Below are 23,521 nucleotides of genomic sequence, written 5' to 3' on the forward strand. Positions count from 1 at the left end.
GTCAGGAGGTATCAGTCAGGAGGTATCAGTCAGGAGGTATCAGTCAGGAGGTATCAGTCAGGGGTTGGCATAGCTTTCACTCCCGATGCAGGGACGGCCAGAGGTTCACCTAATTTACGATGAGGCCTCGTTATAAATTAAGTGCTTCCTCCGACTGCAAAAACTGGCACCATTGGGTCTTTGCATAAACTTTATGGATTTGTCAAGGAAAGTGAAAAAACTTCTGAACTGCTGACAATTGTCCCTCAGTTACCATAGAAACCAAGCACTGTCAGTCTGAGAACTATTGGCCGGCAGTACACAGGGTCCACGTATACACCGCCGAGGCCTGGCGCACCTCGATGGCAGCATTACCAATGGAGCCCCAAACAGCAGGTGACGATCCAGGACCACATTCTGGGGGCCACGAGACAAGACTGGGTCTTGTAATCACCTTGAAGCTTCTTCAGGACAGCCACCTCCATCTTCAGAACTTGCTTCGGTTGTTGTGCCGACTCCACCTTTAAAGCAACGTTCTCCCGAGTCAGCAAGTCCATGGCCTCGTAGATTTCTCCAAACCCTCCGCCGCCAATCTTCTTCAGCTGAAAGAAAGCGGGATAATCAGGAGGACTCTTACCGGAACCGGCGCGCGCCGAGTGAGAACACACAAATCCAATCCACCGGAACACACAAATCTAATCCACCGGAACACACAAATCTAATCCACCGGAACACACAAATCTAATCCACCGGAACACACAAATCTAATCCACCGGAACACACAAATCTAATCCACCGGAACACACAAATCTAATCCACCGGAACACACAAATCTAATCCACCGGAACACACAAATCTAATCCACCGGAACACACAAATCTAATCCACACTCTGCTTCTTTCTTCCGCAGCAGGTCAAGTGTTTGAGAAGGGTGAGATCATCTGCGGCAAAACTGCATCAAATCCGCACCAAAAACTCATAAGGTGTTTGGAGCGAAAAAGCACAGAAATCTGCACGAAAAACCGCGCACATTTTCTGGTTTGAAAGTATCCTAAGGGCTCATGCGCGCAAACACATATATATATTTTTTGTTTCTGTTGCATTTTTTTGTGGCCCGGGACCATGAGATTTGGGGCCGCAGACACTGAGTGCCTTCCATAACCGCATGTCCGCGCTGCCCAAAAATAGGTCACGTCCTATTCTTGACCGCATTACGGATAAGGATAGGACTGTTCTATAAGGGGATAGTTCGGCAAAATACGGAATGCACGCGGCCGTATCCATGCTTTGCGGATCCACAAAACAGCCAATGGTCGTGTGCATGAGCCCTAAGGCTGAGTTTACACCGACATTCTATAACAGTGTCTACACCGACACAGCAGACATTCTATAACAGTGTCTACACCGACACAGCAGACATTCTATAACAGTGTCTACACCGACACAGCAGACATTCTATAACAGTGTCTACACCGACACAGCAGACATTCTATAACAGCGTCTACACCGACACAGCAGACATTCTATAACAGTGTCTACACCGACACAGCAGACGTTCTATAACAGTGTCTACACCGACACAGCAGACATTCTATAACAGTGTCTACACCGACACAGCAGACATTCTATAACAGTGTCTACACCGACACAGCAGACATTCTATAACAGTGTCTACACCGACACAGCAGACATTCTATAACAGTGTCTACACCGACACAGCAGACGTTCTATAACAGTGTCTACACCGACACAGCAGACGTTCTATAACAGTGTCTACACCGACACAGCAGACATTCTATAACAGTGTCTACACCGACACAGCAGACATTCTATAACAGTGTCTACACCGACACAGCAGACGTTCTATAACAGTGTCTACACCGACACAGCAGACATTCTATAACAGTGTCTACACCGACACAGCAGACATTCTATAACAGTGTCTACACCGACACAGCAGACATTCTATAACAGTGTCTACACCGACACAGCAGACATTCTATAACAGTGTCTACACCGACACAGCAGACATTCTATAACAGTGTCTACACCGACACAGCAGACATTCTATAACAGTGTCTACACCGACACAGCAGACAATCTACAACAGTGTCTACACCGACACAGCAGACATTCTATAACAGTGTCTACACCGACACAGCAGACATTCTGTAACAGTGTCTACACCGACACAGCAGACATTCTATAACAGTGTCTACACCGACACAGCAGACATAGAAACATAGAAACATAGAATGTGTCGGCAGATAAGAACCATTTGGCCCATCTAGTCTGCCCCATATACTGAATACTATGGATAGCCCCCGGCCCTATCTTATATGAAGGATGGCCTTATGCCTATCCCATGCATGCTTAAACTCCTTCACTGTATTTGCAGCTACCACTTTTGCAGGAAGGCTATTCCATGCATCCACTACTCTCTCAGTAAAGTAATACTTCCTGATATTACTTTTAAACCTTTGCCCCTCTAATTTAAAACTGTGTCCTCTTGTGGTAGTTTTTCTTCTTTTAAATATGCTCTCTTCCTTTACCGAGTTGATTCCCTTTATGTATTTAAAAGTTTCTATCATATCCCCTCTGTCTCTTCTTTCTTTCTTCCAAGCTATACATTCTATAACAGTGTCTACACCGACACAGCAGACATTCTATAACAGTGTCTACACCGACACAGCAGACATTCTATAACAGTGTCTACACCGACACAGCAGACATTCTATAACAGTGTCTACACCGACACAGCAGACATTCTATAACAGTGTCTACACCGACACAGCAGACATTCTCACCATGGTGTCTACACTAACACACTTGACATTCTCACCATGGTGTCTACACTAACACACCAGAGATTCTCACCATGGTGTCTACACTAACACACCTGAAATTCTCACCATGGTGTCTACACTAACACACCTTACATTCTCACCATGGTGTCTACACTAACACACCTTACATTCTCACCATGGGGTCTACACTAACACACTTGCCATTCTCACCATGGTGTCTACACTAACACACCTGACATTCTCACCATGGTGTCTACACTAACACACCAGAGATTCTCACCATGGTGTCTACACTAACACACCTGAAATTCTCACCATGGTGTCTACACTAACACACCTGACATTCTCACCATGGTGTCTACACTAACACACCTGACATTCTCACGATGGTGTCTACACTAACACACCTGACATTCTCACGATGGTGTCTACACTAACACACCTGACATTCTCACGATAGTGTCTACACTAACACACCTGACATTCTCACGATGGTGTCTACATTAACACACCTGACATTCTCGCCATGGCATTTACACTAACACACTTGCCATTCTCACCATGGTGTCTACACTGACACACCTAACATTCTCACCATGGTGTCTACACTAACACACCTGAAATTCTCACCATGGTGTCTACACTAACACACCTGAAATTCTCACCATGGTGTCTACACTAACACACCTGAAATTCTCACCATGGTGTCTACACTAACACACTTGACATTCTCACCATAGCTTTCACACCAACACACCAAGCACCAGACATCATTCCTCACCATGGATTTTTGAGCAGCATACCAGGAGTTATGACACTTTTCTGCATACTTATTTGAACAATCCCTGAGGACTCCTCACCACTTTCCAGCGGTCCTTTACCACGTAGCTGACTGGCAGGATGTCTGACTGCTCTGCTCCACCACTCATGGTGTCGCCATGGTGTCTACACTAACACACCTGACATTCTCGCCATGGTTTCTACACTAACACACTTGACATTATCACCATGGTATCTATACTAACAGACCTTACATTCTCACCATGGTGTCTACACTAACATATCTGGCATTCTCACCATGGTGTCTACACTAACACACCTGAAATTCTCACCATGGTGTCTATACTAACAGACCTTACATTCTCACCATGGTGTCTACACTAACATATTTGCCATTCTCACCATGTTGTCTACACTAACACACCTGAAATTCTCACCATGGTGTCTATACTAACACACCTTACATTCTCACCATGGTGTCTACACTAACATATCTGGCATTCTCACCATGGTGTCTACACTAACACACCTGAAATTCTCACCATGGTGTCTACACTAACATATTTGCCATTCTCACCATGGTATCTACACTAACACACCTGCAATTCTCACCATGGTGTCTATACTAACACACCTTACATTCTCACCATGGTGTCTACACTAACATATCTGGTATTCTCACCATGGTGTCTACACTAACACACCTGAAATTCTCACCATGGTGTCTACACTAACACACCTTACATTCTCACCATGGTGTCTACACTAACACACCTGACATTCTCACCATGGTGTCTACACTAACACACTTGACATTCTCACCATAGCTTTTACACCAACACACCAAGCACCAGACATCATTCCTCACCATGGATTTTTGAGCAGCATACCAGGAGTTATGACACTTTTCTGCATACTTATTTCATCAATCCCTGAGGACTCCTCACCACTTTCCAGCGGTCCTTTACCACGTAGCTGACTGGCAGGATGTCTGACTGCTCTGCTCCACCACTCATGGTGTCGCCATGGTGTCTACACTAACACACTTGACATTATCACCATGGTGTCTACACTAACACACCTGACATTCTCGCCATGGTGTCTACACTAACACACTTGACATTATCGCCATGGTGTCTACACTAACAGACCTGACATTCTCGCCATGGTGTCTACATTAACACACTTGACATTCTCGCCATGGCGTTTACACTAACACACTTTCCATTCTCGCCATGGTGTCTACACTGACACACCTAACATTCTCGCCATGGTCTCTACATTAACACACCTGACATTCTCACCATGGTGTTTACACTAACACACCTGACATTCTCACCATGGTGTTTACACTAACACACCTGACATTCTCACCATGGTGTCTATACTAACAGACCTTACATTCTCACCATGGTGTCTACACTAACATATCTGGCATTCTCACCATGGTGTCTACACTAACACACCTGAAATTCTCACCATGGTGTCTACACTAACACACCTGAAATTCTCACCATGGTGTCTATACTAACACACCTTACATTCTCACCATGGTGTCTACACTAACATATCTAGCATTCTCACCATGGTGTCTACACTAACACACTTGCCATTCTCACCATGGTGTCTACACTAACACACCTGAAATTCTCACCATGGTGTCTACACTAACACACCTGAAATTCTCGCCATGGTGTCTACACCAACACACCTGACATTCTCACCATGGTGTCTACACTAACACACTTGACATTCTCACCATGGTGTCTATACTAACACACCTTACATTCTCACCATGGTGTCTACACTAACATATCTAGCATTCTCACCATGGTGTCTACACTAACACACTTGCCATTCTCACCATGGTGTCTACACTAACACACCTGAAATTCTCACCATGGTGTCTACACTAACACACCTGAAATTCTCGCCATGGTGTCTACACCAACACACCTGACATTCTCACCATGGTGTCTACACTAACACACTTGACATTCTCACCATGGTGTCTACACTAACACACCTGAAATTCTCACCATGGTGTCTACACTAACACACCTGACATTCTCACCATGGAGTTTACACTAACACATCTGACATTCTCACCATAGCTTTTACACTAACACACCTGACATTCTCACCATGGTGTCTACACTAACACACCTGACATTCTCACCATAGCTTTTACACTAACACACTTGACATTCTCACCATGGTGTCTACACTAACACACTTGACATTCTCACCATAGCTTTTACACCAACACACCAAGCACCAGACATCTTTCCTCACCATGGATTTTTGAGCAGCATACCAGGAGTTATGACACTTTTCTGCATACTTATTTTAACAATCCCTGAGGACTCCTCACCACTTTCCAGCGGTCCTTCACCACGTAGCTGACTGGCAGGATGTCTGCCTGCTCTGCTCCACCACTCATATTTCCGTCGTCCTTGATAACGGCCGCTAGACACTGCATGGGCCACCCAGACAGGATTCGCCCTGCCCCGGACCTAATAGAGACATTGACCTGTGGGAAGAGAAACCAGGATAAGGAAGTGCTAAGCCACATCTCACAGTCAATATGATAATGTATAAATGATGAGGGATGGCCGACCACACGGGCACGCACTACATTACACAGCCTTCTACAGGAGGAGAAAACACCCAATGCTGTCACAGCTATTCTGGGCCTGTCCTCATCCCCTGGGGCTCAGCTCCACATGCCGGACTGGAGACAGATGTCAGAATCCTGCTGACATCCGCGATAGTGAAAGAAAAGAGTACAGAGGAGCTTAGCCATTGAGAATGACCCGGATACAGGACAGCAGGGGCAGCAAAATGAGGTCCATCTAAGAGCTAGGGCTGAAAATAAGCACATGTTCAGATGGGTCTTCAAATAGCGCACTAGAAGGGTCATACATGGGCACACAGTATGAGTCAGCATATAAGGTAGGTAGCACTGAAACCACACATGGCCACATCCTCCAACTCCCTCTGGACACCGATAGGCATTACAGCAGCATCATCATCACTGAGGCATGAGACACATAATGGCTGCCTCTTTGCTGTGTTAAGCACAAAGCTTGGTCATAATGTCCGGTGTTTGGTCACATTACAGGGACCACAGCCAAGTGAAGGTGTTCAGGAGCCTGGACAACGGAACTGAAAGCAGAAAGTCAGCGAACAAGAAGCAGAGCATAGAATGAAGGTGTCCTCAAAACACACAGCACTATAGGACCAAGAAGGAGGATATTTATGCCAGCAGTGACCAAACTGGTATACAACTGGTATACAACTGTCACCCTGGACTGGATGGATTTAATTTTGGATATTTGTGCCACACACCTGCCTACTGAATCAAACCTGCACATTGACTCTCCATGTAAAGTAATCTCCATATGATATCTTTACCCATATCCTACACTGCAGATAATTCCACAGACACTACCCTCCTCCCCCCATATCCTACACTGCTGATCCTTCCACAGACACTACACTCCTTCCCTCCTCATATCTTACACTGCTGACCCTTCCACAGACACTACTGTCCTCCCCCCATATCTTACACTGCTGACCCTTCCACAGACACTACCCTCCTCCCCCATATCTGACACTGCTGATCCTTCCACAGACACTACACTCCTTCCCTCCTCATATCTTACACTGCTGACCCTTCCACAGACACTACTGTCCTCCCCCCATATCTTACACTGCTGACCCTCACACAGACACAACCCTCACCCCCCCATATCTTACACTGCTGACCCTTCCACAGACACTACCCTCCTTCCCCATATCTTACACTGCTGACCCTCACACAGACACAACCCTCACCCCCCCATATCTTACACTGCTGACCCTTCCACAGACACTACCCTCTTCCCCATATCTTACACTGTTGACCCTTCCACAGACACTACCCTCCTTTCCATATATTATACTGTTTACCTTTCTACAGACACTACCATCCTCCCACATATCTTACACTGCTGACCCTTCCACAGACACTACCCTTCTTCCCTCCTCATATCTGACACTGCTGACCCTTCCACAGATACTACCCTCCTCCCCCCATATCTTACACTGCTGACCCTTCCACAGACACTACCCTCCTTCCCTCCTCATATCTTACAAAGCTGACCCTTCCACAGACACTACCCTCTTCCCCCATATCTTACACTACAAACACTACCCTCCTTCCCCATATCTTACACTGCTTACCCTTCCACAGACACTGCCCTTCTCCTCTCATATCTTACACTGCTGACCCTTCCACAGACACTACCCTCCTCCCCCCATATCTTACACTGCTGACCCTTCCACATACACTACCCTCCTTCCTTCCCCATAACTTACACTGCTGACCCTTACACAGACACTACCCCCCCCCCCCCCATATCTTACACTGCTGACCCTCCCACAGACACTTCCCTCCTTCCCATATCTTACACTGTTGACCTTTCTACAGACACTACCATCCTCCCCCATATCTTACACTGCTGACCCTTCCACAGACACTACCCTCCTTCCCTTCTCATATATTACACTACTGACCCTTCCACAGACATTACCCTCCTTCCCTCCTCATATCTGACACTGCTGACTCTTCCACAGACACTACCTCCTCCATCATATCTTACACTGCTGAACCTTCCAAAGACACTACCCTCCTCCCCCCATATCTTACACTGCTGACCCTGACACAGACACTACCCTCCACCCCCCATATCTTACACTGCTGACCCTTCCACAGACACTACCCTCCTTCCCGCCTCATATCATACACTGCTAACCCTTCCACAGACACTACCCTCCTTCCCTCCTCATATCTTACACGGCTGACCCTTCCACAGAAACTACCCTCCTTCCCCATATCTTACACTGCTGACCCTTCCACAGACACTACCCTCCTCCTCTCATATCTTACACTGCTGATCCTTCCACAGACACTACCCTCCTCCCCCCACATTCTACACTGCTGACCCTTCCACAGACACTACCCTCCAGACACTACCATCCTCCCCCATATCTTACACTGCTGACCCTTCCACAGATACTACCCTCCTTCCCTCCCCATATATTACACTACTGACCCTTCCACAGATATTACCCTCCTTCCCTCCTCATATCTGACACTGCTGACCCTTCCACAGACACTACCTCCTCCATCATATCTTACACTGCTGAACCTTCCAAAGACACTACCCTCCTTCCCCCATATCTTACACTGCTGACCCTTCCACAGACACTACCCTTCTTCCCCCATATCTTACACTGCTGACCCTTCCACAGACACTACCCTCCTCCCCTCATATCTTACACTGCTGACCCTTCCACAGACACTACCCTTCTTCCCCCATATCTTACACTGCTGACCCTTCCACAGACACTACCCTCCTCCCCCACAATCTTCACACTCTCCCCTTCCTCCTCCCCTCCTTAATCTTACACTGATGACCCTGCCAAGACACTACCCTCCTCCCTCCATATCTTACACTGCTGACCCTTCCACAGACACTGCCCTCCTCCCTCATATCTACACTGCTGACCCTTCACAGACACTCCTCCCCTCTCATGACTGCGACCTTCCACAGACACTCCTCTTCTTCCCATTTCTTACACTGCTGACCATTCTACAGACACTACCCTCCTTCCCTCCTTATATCTTACACTGCTGACTCTTCCACAGACACTACCCTCCTTCCCCATATCTTACACTGCTGACCCTTCCACAGACACTACCCTCTTTTCCCATATCTTACACTGCTGACCCTTCCACAGACACTACCCTCCTCCCCCATATCTTACACTGTTGACCTTTCTACAGACACTACCCTCCTACCCCATATCTTACACTGCTGACCCTTCCAAAGACACTACCCCCCTCCCCCCATATATTACACTTCTGACCCTTCCACAGACACTACCCTCCTTCCCTTCTAATATCTTACACTGCTGACCCTTCCCCAGACATTACCCTCCTTACCTCCTATCTTACACTGCTGACCCTTCCACAGACACTACCCTTCTTTCCCCATATCTTACACTGCTGACCCTTCCACGGACACTACTCTCCTTCCCTCCTCATATCTTACACTGCTGACCCTTCCAAAGACACTACCCTCCTCCCCCCATATCTTACACTGCTGACCCTTCTGCAGAAACTACCCTCCTTCCCTCCTCATATCTTGCACTGCTGACCCTTCCACAGACACTACCCTCCTCCCCCCATATCTTACACTGCTGACCCTTCCACGGACACTACCCTCTTCCCCCATATCTTACACTGCTGACCTTTCCACGGACACTACCATCATCCCCCATATCTTACACTGCTGACCCTTCCACAGACACTACCCTCCTTCCCTCCTCATATCTTACACTGCTGACCCTTCCAAAGACACTACCCTCCTCCCCCCATATCTTACACTGCTGACCCTTCTGCAGAAACTACCCTCCTTCCCTCCTCATATCTTGCACTGCTGACCCTTCCACAGACACTACCCTCCTCCCCCATATCTTACACTGCTGACCCTTCCACGGACACTACCCTTCTTCCCCCATATCTTACACTGCTGACCTTTCCACGGACACTACCCTCCTCCCCCATATCTTACACTGTTGACCTTTCCACAGACACTACCCTCCTTCCCTCCCCATATCTTACACTGCTGACCTTTCTACAGACACTACCCTCCTCCCCCATATCTTACACTGTTGACTTTTCCACAGACACTACTCTCCTCCCCCATATCTTACACTGCTGACCTTTCTACAGACACTACCCTCCTCCCCCATATCTTACACTGCTGACCTTTCCAAAGACACTACCCTCCTCCCCATATCTTACACTGTTGACCTTCTCCACAGGACACTACCCTCCTCCCCCATATCTTACACTGATGCCTTTCTACAGACACTACCCTCCTCCCCCATATCTTACACTGCTGGACCTTTCCTACAGACACTACCCTCCTCCCCCATATCATACACTACCGTCCTCCCCCTATTACATTCTTACACTGCTGACGTTCTACAGCACACTACCCTCCTCCCCCATATCTTACACTGCTGACCTTTCTACAGACACTACCCGCCTCCCCCATATCTTACACTACCGTCCTCCCCCATATCTTACACTGCTGACCTTTCTACAGACACTACCCTCCTCCCCCATATATTACACTACCGTCCTCCCCCATATCTTACACTGTTGACCTTTCCACAGACACTACCCTCCTCCCCCATATCTTACACTGCTGACCTTTCTACAGACACTACCGTCCTCCCCCATATCTTACACTGCTGACCTTTCTACAGACACTACCGTCCTCCCCCATATCTTACACTGCTGACCTTTCTACAGACACTACCGTCCTCCCCCATATCTTACACTGTTGACCTTTCCAGACACTACCCTCCTCCCCATATCTTACACTACCGTCCTCCCCCATATCTTACACTGTTGACCTTTCCACAGACACTACCCTTCTCCCCCATATCTTACACTGCTAACCCTTCCACAGACACTACCCTCCTTCCCTCCCCATATCTTACACTGCTGACCTTTCTACAGACACTACCCTCCTCCCCATATCTTACACTGTTGACCTTTCCACAGACACTACTCTCCTCCCCCATATCTTACACTGCTGACCATTCTACAGACACTACCCTCCTCCCCCAATATCTTACACTGCTGACCTTTCCACAGACACTACCCTCCTCCCCCATATCTTACACTGCTGACCTTTCTACAGACACTACCCTCCTCCCCCATATCTTACACTGTTGACCTTTCCACAGACACTACCCTCCTCCCCCAATATCTTACACTGCTGACCTTTCCACAGACACTACCCTCCTCCCCCATATCTTACACTGCTGACCTTTCTACAGACACTACCCTCCTCCCCCATATCTTACACTGCTGACCTTTCTACAGACACTACCCTCCTCCCCCATATCTTACACTACCGTCCTCCCCCATATCTTACACTGCTGACCTTTCTACAGACACTACCCTCCTCCCCCATATCTTACACTACCGTCCTCCCCCATATCTTACACTGCTGACCTTTCTACAGACACTACCCTCCTCCCCCATATCTTACACTACCGTCCTCCCCCATATCTTACACTGCTGACCTTTCCACAGACACTACCCTCCTCCCCCATATCTTACACTACCGTCCTCCCCCATATCTTACACTGCTGACTTTTCTACAGACACTACCCTCCTCCCCCATATCTTACACTACCGTCCTCCCCCATATCTTACACTGCTGACCTTTCTACAGACACTACCGTCCTCCCCCATATCTTACACTGTTGACCTTTCCACAGACACTACCCTCCTCCCCATATCTTACACTGTTGACCTTTCCACAGACACTACCCTCCTCCCTATATCTTACACTACCGTCCTCCCCATATCTTACACTGTTGACCTTTCCACAGACACTACCGTCCTCCCCCATATCTTAAACTGTTGACCTTTCCACAGACACTACCCTTTTCCCCCATATCTTACACTGCTGACCTTTCTACAGACTCTACCCTCCTCCCCATATCTTACACTACGGTCCTCCCCCAAATCTTACACTGTTGACCTTTCCACAGACACTACCCTCCTCCCCCATATCTTACACTGTTGACCTTTCCACAGACACTACCCTCCTCCCCATATCTTACACTACCGTCCTCCCCCATATCTTACACTGTTGACCTTTCCACAGACACTACCGTCCTCCCCCATATCTTAAACTGTTGACCTTTCCACAGACTCTACCCTCCTCCCCCATATCTTACGCTACTGACCCATATCTGATATTGCCGGTCTATTAACATTCCACTACGTCCTACACAAAAGACCCTTTTCACACCACACCTCACTTCCCAGAGACATAGTCCTTACTGTGCTTTTCTTGCCGTGGCTGGACTGAGATGACAGGAAGTCCAAGGAACAGTAAGGAAGAAAGACAAGACATAAATAAGACACAAAATAAACTCTTCTGTACATGCAGAATGTAGAAAGCAAATGTTTGACGAGCGTGGAGAAAGCAAAGCAAAGAGCACAAGCAGAAGCTTCACCATCCACTGCTCATCACAACCCTTCCCATGAACATCTCAATAGTAGGACGGTGCCTTCAGCTATGATAATTGTCCTTTCAGTATGCCAGCAATTTACGTGAAAGTGTCCTACTGATTAAGTGTGTCCCAGTAATCAGTCACGTCCAGAGCTGCACTCTCAATTCTGCTGGCTTCTTGTCCTGAGCTCAGACCTAGCTTCCTCTGCTTCAGTATGCATGAAGCAAAGTCTGCTGCATCCATCTCACAGAACGCAATACAGCAGAACAGAGTCCATAAGAAGAACTCTGCCCAGCTGAGAGCAAAGGTACCCAGCAGCCAGCATTATACTACATGCAGCTCCAGACCGGACTGGAGTAGAAGAGATGCTGCAACTATGTGTACAGAAAGGGGACTCGCATTGTCCTCATATGTGATGTCATGGGTTTACATTGGGCCAGGGAAGTACTATAGTGATGCTTTCTTCTTGAGGTTCCCTTAGATGGTACCTTCTAGGTCAGTCACAGACCATTCAGGACATCTTACTGTGTGGGGATGGAGGGCACCGCACATGCACACCTTCTGGCTCTCCGTAGACAGTATCAGAAGCATGCAGCACCAGTTAGGAAGCTGACACTGCATCCATCCCCCCAAGCTGGGTCAGAGGACAGCCTCAGTTGGGTGGAGAGGGTAAGAGGCCGAGTACTGAGATCATAGCAGGATTCGGACTTCTAAAGCCATGCATCAAAAGAAACGGATTGCAGAAAGCTCAACCTGCACCTGCAAGTCGCCATTTCTGGGACTCAAAAAGCCAAATCCAAACCCTGGTGACTCACCTGGACACCTGCATGTGTGCGTGACCGGACTCTTTACATGTCACATGTATGTTCAGACATCCAACCCACCTGTCTAGTATGTCAAACTGTCAATACATCCAGACTGCTACCACTAATGGGCGCCGCCACTTCATCCTTCAATTACTCCACAGAATGTCTCCCACTACTTCACTCAAGCTCTAATACTACCAGATACTCCACATAAGCCCTTCCAACACTACCTGCACTTCCCACATAATCACACACATCCTATCCTTATCCCTATTACTCTATATTACTCCAATATTACTCTGTACATCGTCTCCCATCACTCTATAAAACATCCCTATAAAAATCTATATAACTCCCCCTATTACTTCATATAACTCCCCCTATTACTTCATATAACTCCCCCTATTACTTCATATAACTCCCCCTAATACTCCATGTAACTCATCCTATTACGCCATATATAACTTCCCCTATTACTTCATACAACTTCCCCTATTACTTCATATAACTCCCCCTATTACTTCATATAACTCCCCCTATTACTTCATATAACTCCCCCTATTACTTCTTATAACTCCCCCTATTACTTCATATAACTCCTCCTATTACTCCATGTAACTCATCCTATTACGCCATATATAACTTCCCCTATTACTTCATACAACTCCCCCTATTACTTCATATAACTCCTCCTATCACTCTATATAACTCCCCCTATTACTTCATATAACTCCCCCTATTACTTCTTATAACTCCCCCTATTACTTCTTATAACTCCCCCTATTACTTCTTATAACTCCCCCTATTACTTCTTATAACTCCCCCTATTACTTCTTATAACTCCCCCTATTACTTCATATAACTCCCCCTATTACTCCATGTAACTCATCCTATTACGCCATATATAACTTCCCCTATTACTTCATACAACTCCCCCTATTACTTCATATAACTCCTCCTATCACTCTATATAACTCCTCCTATTACTTCATATAACTTTTCCTATTACTCTATATAACTCCTGATATTATTCCATATAACTCCTTCTATTACTCCTTGTAACTCCTCCTATTACGCTATATATAACCTATTACTCCATATAACTACTGCTTTTGCTATGTATAACTCTTATTACTCTATATATTACTTTATATATAACTCCTTCCATTACTCTATATAATCCCCCTAATATAACATATAGCTCCTCCTATTACTTCATATTCCTCCTATTACTCCATATATGACTTCTCTTATTACTCCTTTTTACTTTATATATAACTCCTCCTATTACTCTATGACTCCTCCTATTACTTCACATATTACTTCATAAATAACTCCTCCTATTACTCTATATGACTCCTCTTATTACTCCATAGATAACTCCTCCTATTACTTCACATATAATTTCTACTAAAAATTCATATATAACTCTTATTACTCCTCCTATTACTTCTGATATAACTCCTGCTATTACTCCATATAACATCTCCTATTACTCCATATGACTCCTCCTATTACTGCACATAACTCCTCCTATTACTGCACATAACTCCTGCTATTACTCCATATAACTCCTCCTATTGCTTCATATAACTCCTCCTATTACGCTATATATAACTCCCCCTATTACTCTATATAACTCCTGATATTATTCCATATAACTCCCCTATTACTCCATATAACTACTGCTATTGCTATGTATAACTCTTATTACTCCATATATTACTTAATATAAAACTCCTCCAATTACTCTATATAACTCCTTCCATTATTCTATATAACTCCCCCTAATATAACATATAACTCCTCCTATTACTTCTTCCTCCTATTACTCCATATATGACTTCTCTTATTACTCCTTTTTACTTCATAAATAACTCCTCCTATTACTCTATATGACTCATATTACTCCATAGATAACACCTCCTATTACTTCACATATAATTCCTACTAATTCATATATAACTGTTAATACTCCTCCTATAACTTCTCATATAACTCCTGCTATTACTCCATATAACATCTCCTATTACTCTATATAACTCCTCCTATTACTCCTCCTATTGCTGCATATAACTCCTATTACTGCATTTGACTCCTCCTATTACTGCATATGACTCCTCCTATTACTGCACATAACTAATCCTATAACTCCATATAACTCCTACTATTACTCCTATTACTGCATATAACTCCTCCTATTACTCCATATAACCCCTCCTATTACTCCATATGACTCCTCCTATTACTGCACATAACTCCTTATATTACTTTATATATAGCTCCACCTATTACTCTATATATATCTCCTCCTATTACTTCATATACAACTCCGATTACTCTATATAACTTCTTCTATTACTTCATATAACTCATTCTATTACTCCATATAACTCCTCATATTACTTTATATATAAAACTCCACCTATTAACCTATATATAACTCCTATTACTTCATATACAACTCCTATTACTCTATATAACTCCTCCTATTACTCCTCCTATTACTGCATATAACTCCTATTACTGCATTTGACTCCTCCTATTACTGCATATGACTCCTCCTATTACTGCACATAACTAATCCTATAACTCCATATAACTCCTACTATTACTCCTATTGCTGCATATAACTCCTATTACTGCATATAACTCCTCCTATTACTCCATATAACCCCTCCTATTACTCCATATGACTCCTCCTATTACTGCACATAACTCCTTATATTACTTTATATATAACTCCACCTATTACTCTATATATAACTTCTCCTATTACTTCATATACAACTCCGATTACTCTATATAACTTCTTCTATTACTTCATATAACTCATTCTATTACTCCATATAACTCCTCATATTACTTTATATATAAAACTCCACCTATTAACCTATATATAACTCCTATTACTTCATATACAACTCCTATTAATCTATACAACTCATTCTATTACTGCATATAACTCCTCCTATTACTCTATATAACTCATTCTATTACTCCATATAACTCCTCCTATTACTCTGTAACTTCTCCCATTATTCTATTCAACTCCTCCCATTATTCTATATAACTCCACCTATTACTCTTAACTCCTCCTTTTACTCCATATTACTCCTCCCAATATACTCTGTGACTCCAATTGCTCTCGGTAACTCCTTCTATTACTTTATATGACTCCACCTTTGGGACACTATACTTCTGTAATGCTGTGGTTCCCAGTGTGGTTTTGGGAGGATAATAGTGATGAACATCGGTTGGTTTTAGGATCTACTTGCATTCCCCATGTAATAACAATCCTGAAGTATCTATTCCTATGACTATGTTTGCTGTTTCTGTATTACTCCTGATAGAATGAAAAGGTCCCCCTGGCTGTTACCGGAGGAGGAGTGTGTCCCTGCACTCATCTAATCCGTGCTGACACTTTCCCCCCCACTAGCAACACCAAAATTCACCTTTATTCATAAAATTCTAGTAGGAATAACATAGGAAAGAGAAAACAGTTCTAAGAAGGGATGCTCCAGAACGGTTACTACACGGGTACTGCACGCACATACTAATACAGACATGTCAGGAGGGAACGGGGCCACTTTCAATTTTCAGTAACTTTAAGCAAATAAGTGGAGCCATAATGGGAATCGCTCACCTCGCCCCCAGTCAGCCTCATGCACCCTCTAACTCTCCTGCCGCCAGCAGCGCTGCCCCCGGGGGGAGTTAGGTCAGCTTGCCATGCACAAGCCCTTACATCAGATACATCAGGTGTATCATTGGGGTGCCCCGATCCAGCACTGGGAGATAGTGATGCCAACCAGTAAACATGCCAGGAGTTACCCGTGTCTCTCACCATCTTCCTAGTGATCCCAGAGCCGTCGGATGCTCATTCAGCTATGATCCTGTAAATGAAGCCATGAGAGCATTCATTCAGCCTGGCACACCACAAAGTCCAGCCGCAGCCGCCCGGAGGGAACGGAGAGCAGGGTTATCCTCAACAGAGCCAGCCACAGAGGGCCACACACCTACCCCCAACCCGAACAGCCCCACACAATGCCCACCAATAACTCTATAACAATATTATACTCAATGTACACTCAACACTGGTTATAAATCCACTAATACTTCTTCATAACTAGGAGTATTAATATACTCAGCAATGGTTATAAATCCACTAATACTTCTTCATAACTAGGAGCATTAATATACATAGCACTAGTTATAAATCCACTAATACTTATTTATAACTAGGAGTATTAATATACTCAGCACTGGTTATAAATACACTAATACTTCTTAATAACTAGGAGTAACTCAGCACTAGTAATAAATCCACTAATACTTCTTTATAACTAGGAGTATTAATATACTCAGCACTGGGTATAAATACACTAATACTTCTTTATAACTAGGAGTATTATTATACTCAGCACTGGGTATAAATCCAATAACACTTCTTTATAACTAGGAGTATTAATATACTCAGCACTGAGTATAAATCCACTAATACTTCTTTATAACTAACAGTATTATTATACTCTGCACTGGGTATAAATCCACTAATACTTCTTTATAACTAGGAGCATTATTATACATAGCACTGGTTATAAATTCACTAATACTTCTTTATAACTAGGAGTATTAATATACTCAGAACTGGGTATCAATCCACTAACACTTCTTTATAACTAGGAGTATTAATATACTCCGTGCTGGGTAAAAAATGCACTAATACTTTTTTTAAACTAGGAGTATTAATATACTCAGCACTAGGTATAAATCCACTAATACTTATATATAACTAGGAGTATTAATATACTCAGCATTGGGTATAAATACACTAATACTTCTTTATAACTAGGAGCATTAATATAATCAGCACTGGCTATAAATCCACTAATACTTCTTTATAACTAGGAGTATTATTATACTCAGCACTGGTTATGAATACACTAATACTTCTTTATAACTAGGAGTATTAATATACTCAGCAATGGTTATAAATCCACTAATACTTCTTCATAACTAGGAGCATTAATATACATAGCACTGGTTATAAATCCACTAATACTTATTTATAACTAGGAGTATTAATATACTCAGCACTGGTTATAAATACACTAATACTTCTTAATAACTAGGAGTAACTCAGCACTAGTAATAAATCCACTAATACTTCTTTATAACTAGGAGTATTAATATACTCAGCACTGGGTATAAATACACTAATACTTCTTTATAACTAGGAGTATTATACTCAGCACTGGGTATAAATCCAATAACACTTCTTTATAACTAGGAGGATTAATATACTCAGCACTGAGTATAAATCCACTAATACTTCTTTATAACTAACAGTATTATTATACTCTGCACTGGGTATAAATCCACTAATACTTCTTTATAACTAGGAGCATTATTATACATAGCACTGGTTATAAATCCACTAATACTTCTTTATAACTAGGAGTATTAATATACTCAGAACTGTGTGTCAATCCACTAACACTTCTTTATAACTAGGAGTATTAATATACTCAGTGCTGGGTATAAATGCACTAATACTTCTTTTAAAACTAGGAGTATTAATATACTCAGCACTAGGTATAAATCCACTAATACTTCTTTATAACTAGGAGTATTATTATACTCAGCACTGGCTATAAATACACTAATACTTCTTTATAACCAGGAGTTTTTATATACTCAGCACTGGTTATAAATCCACTAATACGTCTTTATAACTAGGAGTATTAATATACTCAGCACTGGTTATAAATACACTAATACTTCTTTATAACCAGGAGTATTAATATAATCAGCACTGGCTATAAATACACTAATACTTCTTTATAACCAGGAGTATTAATATAATCAGCACTGGCTATAAATCCCCTAATACTTCTTTATAACTAGGCGTATTAGGCTCCATTCACACGTCCACAATGTGTTTTACGGAGACACAGATCCGCAAAACACGGAAAGCGGCAATGTGTGTTCCGCATTTTGCGGACCGCACATTGCCGACATAATAGAATATGCCTGTTCTTGTCCGCAATTGCGGACAAGAATAGGACATGTTCTATTTTTTTGCGGAAACTGAAGCACGGATGCGGAAGTGCGGATCCGCAAATGTGGATGCGGACAGCACATTCCGTCCCCATAGAGAATGAATGGGTCCGCACCCTTTACGCAAAATTGCGGAAAGGATGCGGACACATTTTGTGGACGTGTGAATGGAGCCTTAACATGATCAGTACTGCTGGGTGTTGGTCTTGCTGTCTAACATACATTACTTTGTGTGTGGTTATTACTGCTGGGAGTTACTATTACTTATGGTTATTACTATTGCTGCCGATTGTATCTATTGCTGCTGGTTGTTACTATTACTGGGTAAATTAACCTCTTAGTAATAAAGGAGTATTATTGAACTCATAGCTTGTACCTTAATTTAATGTAATAAAATAAAAGTGGCTTTATAACTAGTGCCAGGTATATTATTTCCCAGTAAAATGAGGTACTGTTCAATTTATGCCAAGTGTTGGTATATTAATGCTGAGTCAAATCAATCTCAAAGCAGACCCCCAAATCAGACCCCCATTCATCATCAGACCTCAGATCAGACCCTGAATCCCCATCAGACCCCCATTCTTCATCAGACCTCAAATAAGACCCTCAATCCCCATCAGACCCCCATTCATCACCAGACCACAGATCAGACCCTCAATCCCCTTCAGACCCCCATTCATCACCAGACCTCAGATAAGACCCCCAATCCCAATCAGACCCCCATTCTTCCTCAGACCTCAGATCAGACCCTCAATCCCCATCAGACCCCGATTCTTCATCAGACCTCAGATAATACCCTCAATCCCCATCAAGACCTCCATTCTTCATCAGACCACAGATCAGACCCTCAATCCCCATCAGACCCCCATTCTTCATCAGACCACAGATCAGACCCTCAATCCCCATCAGACCCCCATTCTTCATCAGACCTCAGATAAGACCCCCAATCTCCATCAAACCCCCATTCATCACCATACCACAGATCAGACCCTCAATCCTCATCAGACCCCCATTCATCACCAGACCTCAGATAAGACCCTCAATCCCCATCAGACCCCCATTCTTCATCAGACCACAGATAAGACCCTCAATCCCCATCAGACCCCCATTCTTCATCAGACCACAGATCAGACCCTCAATCCCCATCAGACCCCCATTCTTCATCAGACAACAAATCAGACCCTCAATCTCCATCAGACCCCCATTCTTCATCAGACCACAGATCAGACCCTCAATACCCATCAGACCCCCATTCTTCAACAGACCACAGATAAGACCCCCAATCTCCATCAGACCCACATTCATCACCAGACCACAGATAAGACCCTCAATCCCTATCAGACCCCCATTCATCAGACCTCAGATAAGACCCCCAATCTCCATCAGACCCCCATTCATCACCAGACCACAGATCAGACCCTCAATCCCCTTCAGACCCCCATTCATCACCAGACCTCAGATAAGACCCCCAATCCCAATCAGACCCCCATTCTTCCTCAGACCTCAGATCAGACCCTCAATCCCCATCAGACCCCGATTCTTCATCAGACCTCAGATAATACCCTCAATCCCCATCAAGACCTCCATTCTTCATCAGACCACAGATCAGACCCTCAATCCCCATCAGACCCCCATTCTTCATCAGACCACAGATCAGACCCTCAATCCCCATCAGACCCCCATTCTTCATCAGACCTCAGATAAGACCCCCAATCTCCATCAAACCCCCATTCATCACCATACCACAGATCAGACCCTCAATCCTCATCAGACCCCCATTCATCACCAGACCTCAGATAAGACCCTCAATCCCCATCAGACCCCCATTCTTCATCAGACATCAGATAAGACCCTCAATCCCCATCAGACCGCCATTCTTCATAAGACCTCAGATAAGACCCCAATCTCCATCAGACCCCCATTCATCACCAGATGTCAGATAAGACCTGTGACAAACTGCCATTTGCCACTGGGCATTGTAGAGGACTTATGGCTAGCCTCCTGCCCTACGACTATGGCCCCGGGACATGTTGCCCTTCCGGAACAGTGTGACAGAACTGTGCCGCATGTCTGGACTGTTGGTGGGACCGAACGCGGTCAGCGGTGTATGCTGGGGATTCTGTGGAGCTGGAATCGGATGCGCGGATACACGAACGCCGCTGACCCTTACCTTCTGCCATACTGAACTTTCAGCTCCAGAGACTAAGTCCCGTTCGAAGATGGGACTTAGTCGTTTTTCTGCATGAAATTGACCGACCGCACAGCCCAAATCTATGGAAGTGTTTTGGGCAGGAAATTGTGCTTGCGGTCGGTCATAAAGGACTTCCACTAAACTTTTGATCCGCTGGAGGGATTTGTGTGATTTTTGGAAGTGTTTATGTTTGATGTATGCTGAGTTTAAATATGTAATTTTTATGGAGATGGAATGTATGGTTTTAAAGTTACAGTGTATGTTTAAAAACTGTATTTTTACTGTCTGTGATAGTTATGTTAATTCATAATTATATCCCAGACAGAAGGGAGGATTTTGTGTATTCGGGTGGGGATTCCTCTCCTATTGTTCCCGCATGTGTATTGGTGATCTCCCTTTGTCCTAGGAGATAATTGAATTGCACTTCGGGTGTCTCCAGGCAGAGAGGAGGAGACCATGATGCATTGTGGGGACCTGCATAAATACGGGCGGGTAGCCCTCAATAAAGAGTTCATGCTCAGTTCATGTTTTTCTAACCCTTCAAAACGGAGCCTCGTCTCGTTATTGGAGGGAATTGCTGCATCACGCTGGGGATTGCTATGCTCTGCATATTCCCTGGAGGAGAGATCTTTCCCACACGGTCCTGAATGCTGGAGGTTCATTCAGGGTGGAAGGAAGAGGGCGCGGCTCCAGTTAAGCTACGGCGGTTGTGGAGTCTGCGGTGGTCGTGGTGTCCAGTGCGGTGCTTGTGGTCCTCGGCGCAAGCTAGGAAGCGTCCATTAACGGAAGCGGATCCTTTACAAGACCCCTAATCCCCATCAGACCCACATTCTTCATCAGACCTCAGATAAGACCCCCATTCATCACCAGACCACAGATCAGACCCTCAATCCCCATCAGACCCCCATTCTTCATCAGACCTCAGATAAGACCCTCAATCCCCATCAGACCCCCATTTTTCCTCAGACCTCAGATAAGACTCCCAATCTCCATCAGACCCCATTCATCACCAGACCACAGATCAGACCCTCAATCCCCATCAGACCCCCATTCTTCATCAGACCACAGATCAGACCCTCAATCCCCATCAGACCCCCATTCTTCATCAGACCTCAGATCAGACCCTCAATCCCCATCAGACCCCCATTCTTCATCAGACCTCAGATCAGACCCTCAATCCCCATCAGACCCTCATTCTTCATCAGACCACAGATCAGACCCTCAATCCCCATCAGACCCCCATTCTTCATCAGACCACAGATCAGACCCTCAATCCCCATCAGACCCCCATTCTTCATCAGACCACAGATAAGACCCTCAATCCCCATCAGACCCCCATTCTTCATCAGACCACAGATCAGACCCTCAATCCCCATCAGACCCCCATTCTTCATCAGACCACAGATCAGACCCTCAATCCCCATCAGACCCCCATTCTTCATCAGACCTCAGATAAGACCCCCAATCTCCATCAAACCCCCATTCATCACCATACCACAGATCAGACCCTCAATCCCCATCAGACCCCCATTCATCACCAGACCTCAGATAAGACCCTCAGTCCCCATCAGACCGCCATTCTTCATAAGACCTCAGATAAGACCCTCAATCCCCATCAGACCGCCATTCTTCATAAGACCTCAGATAAGACCCCAATCTCCATCAGACCACCATTCATCACCAGACGTCAGATAAGACCCCTAATCCCCATCAGACCCCCATTCTTCATCAGACCTCAGATAAGACCCCCATTCATCACCAGACCACAAATCAGACCCTCAATCCCCATCAGACCCCCATTC

General features: G+C 44.6%; 1 protein-coding gene across 1 annotated transcript in view; it reads right to left on the minus strand.

Moving 5' to 3' along the window:
- The window catches only part of TTBK1 (tau tubulin kinase 1), a 204,998-nt gene that overhangs the window by 127,093 nt on the left and 54,384 nt on the right, over positions 1–23,521 (minus strand). The window contains exons 2-3 of the mRNA XM_040430869.1: positions 5,941–6,099; positions 434–581 (exon numbers count right to left, since the gene is read on the minus strand). Coding sequence (XP_040286803.1) covers positions 434–581; positions 5,941–6,048 — 256 coding nt within the window. The 5' untranslated portion in view covers positions 6,049–6,099. The remainder of the gene's footprint in view (positions 1–433; positions 582–5,940; positions 6,100–23,521) is intronic.

Source organism: Bufo bufo, chromosome 4 (genome assembly GCF_905171765.1).
Source record: "Bufo bufo chromosome 4, aBufBuf1.1, whole genome shotgun sequence".
NCBI classification, from domain to species: domain Eukaryota; kingdom Metazoa; phylum Chordata; class Amphibia; order Anura; family Bufonidae; genus Bufo; species Bufo bufo.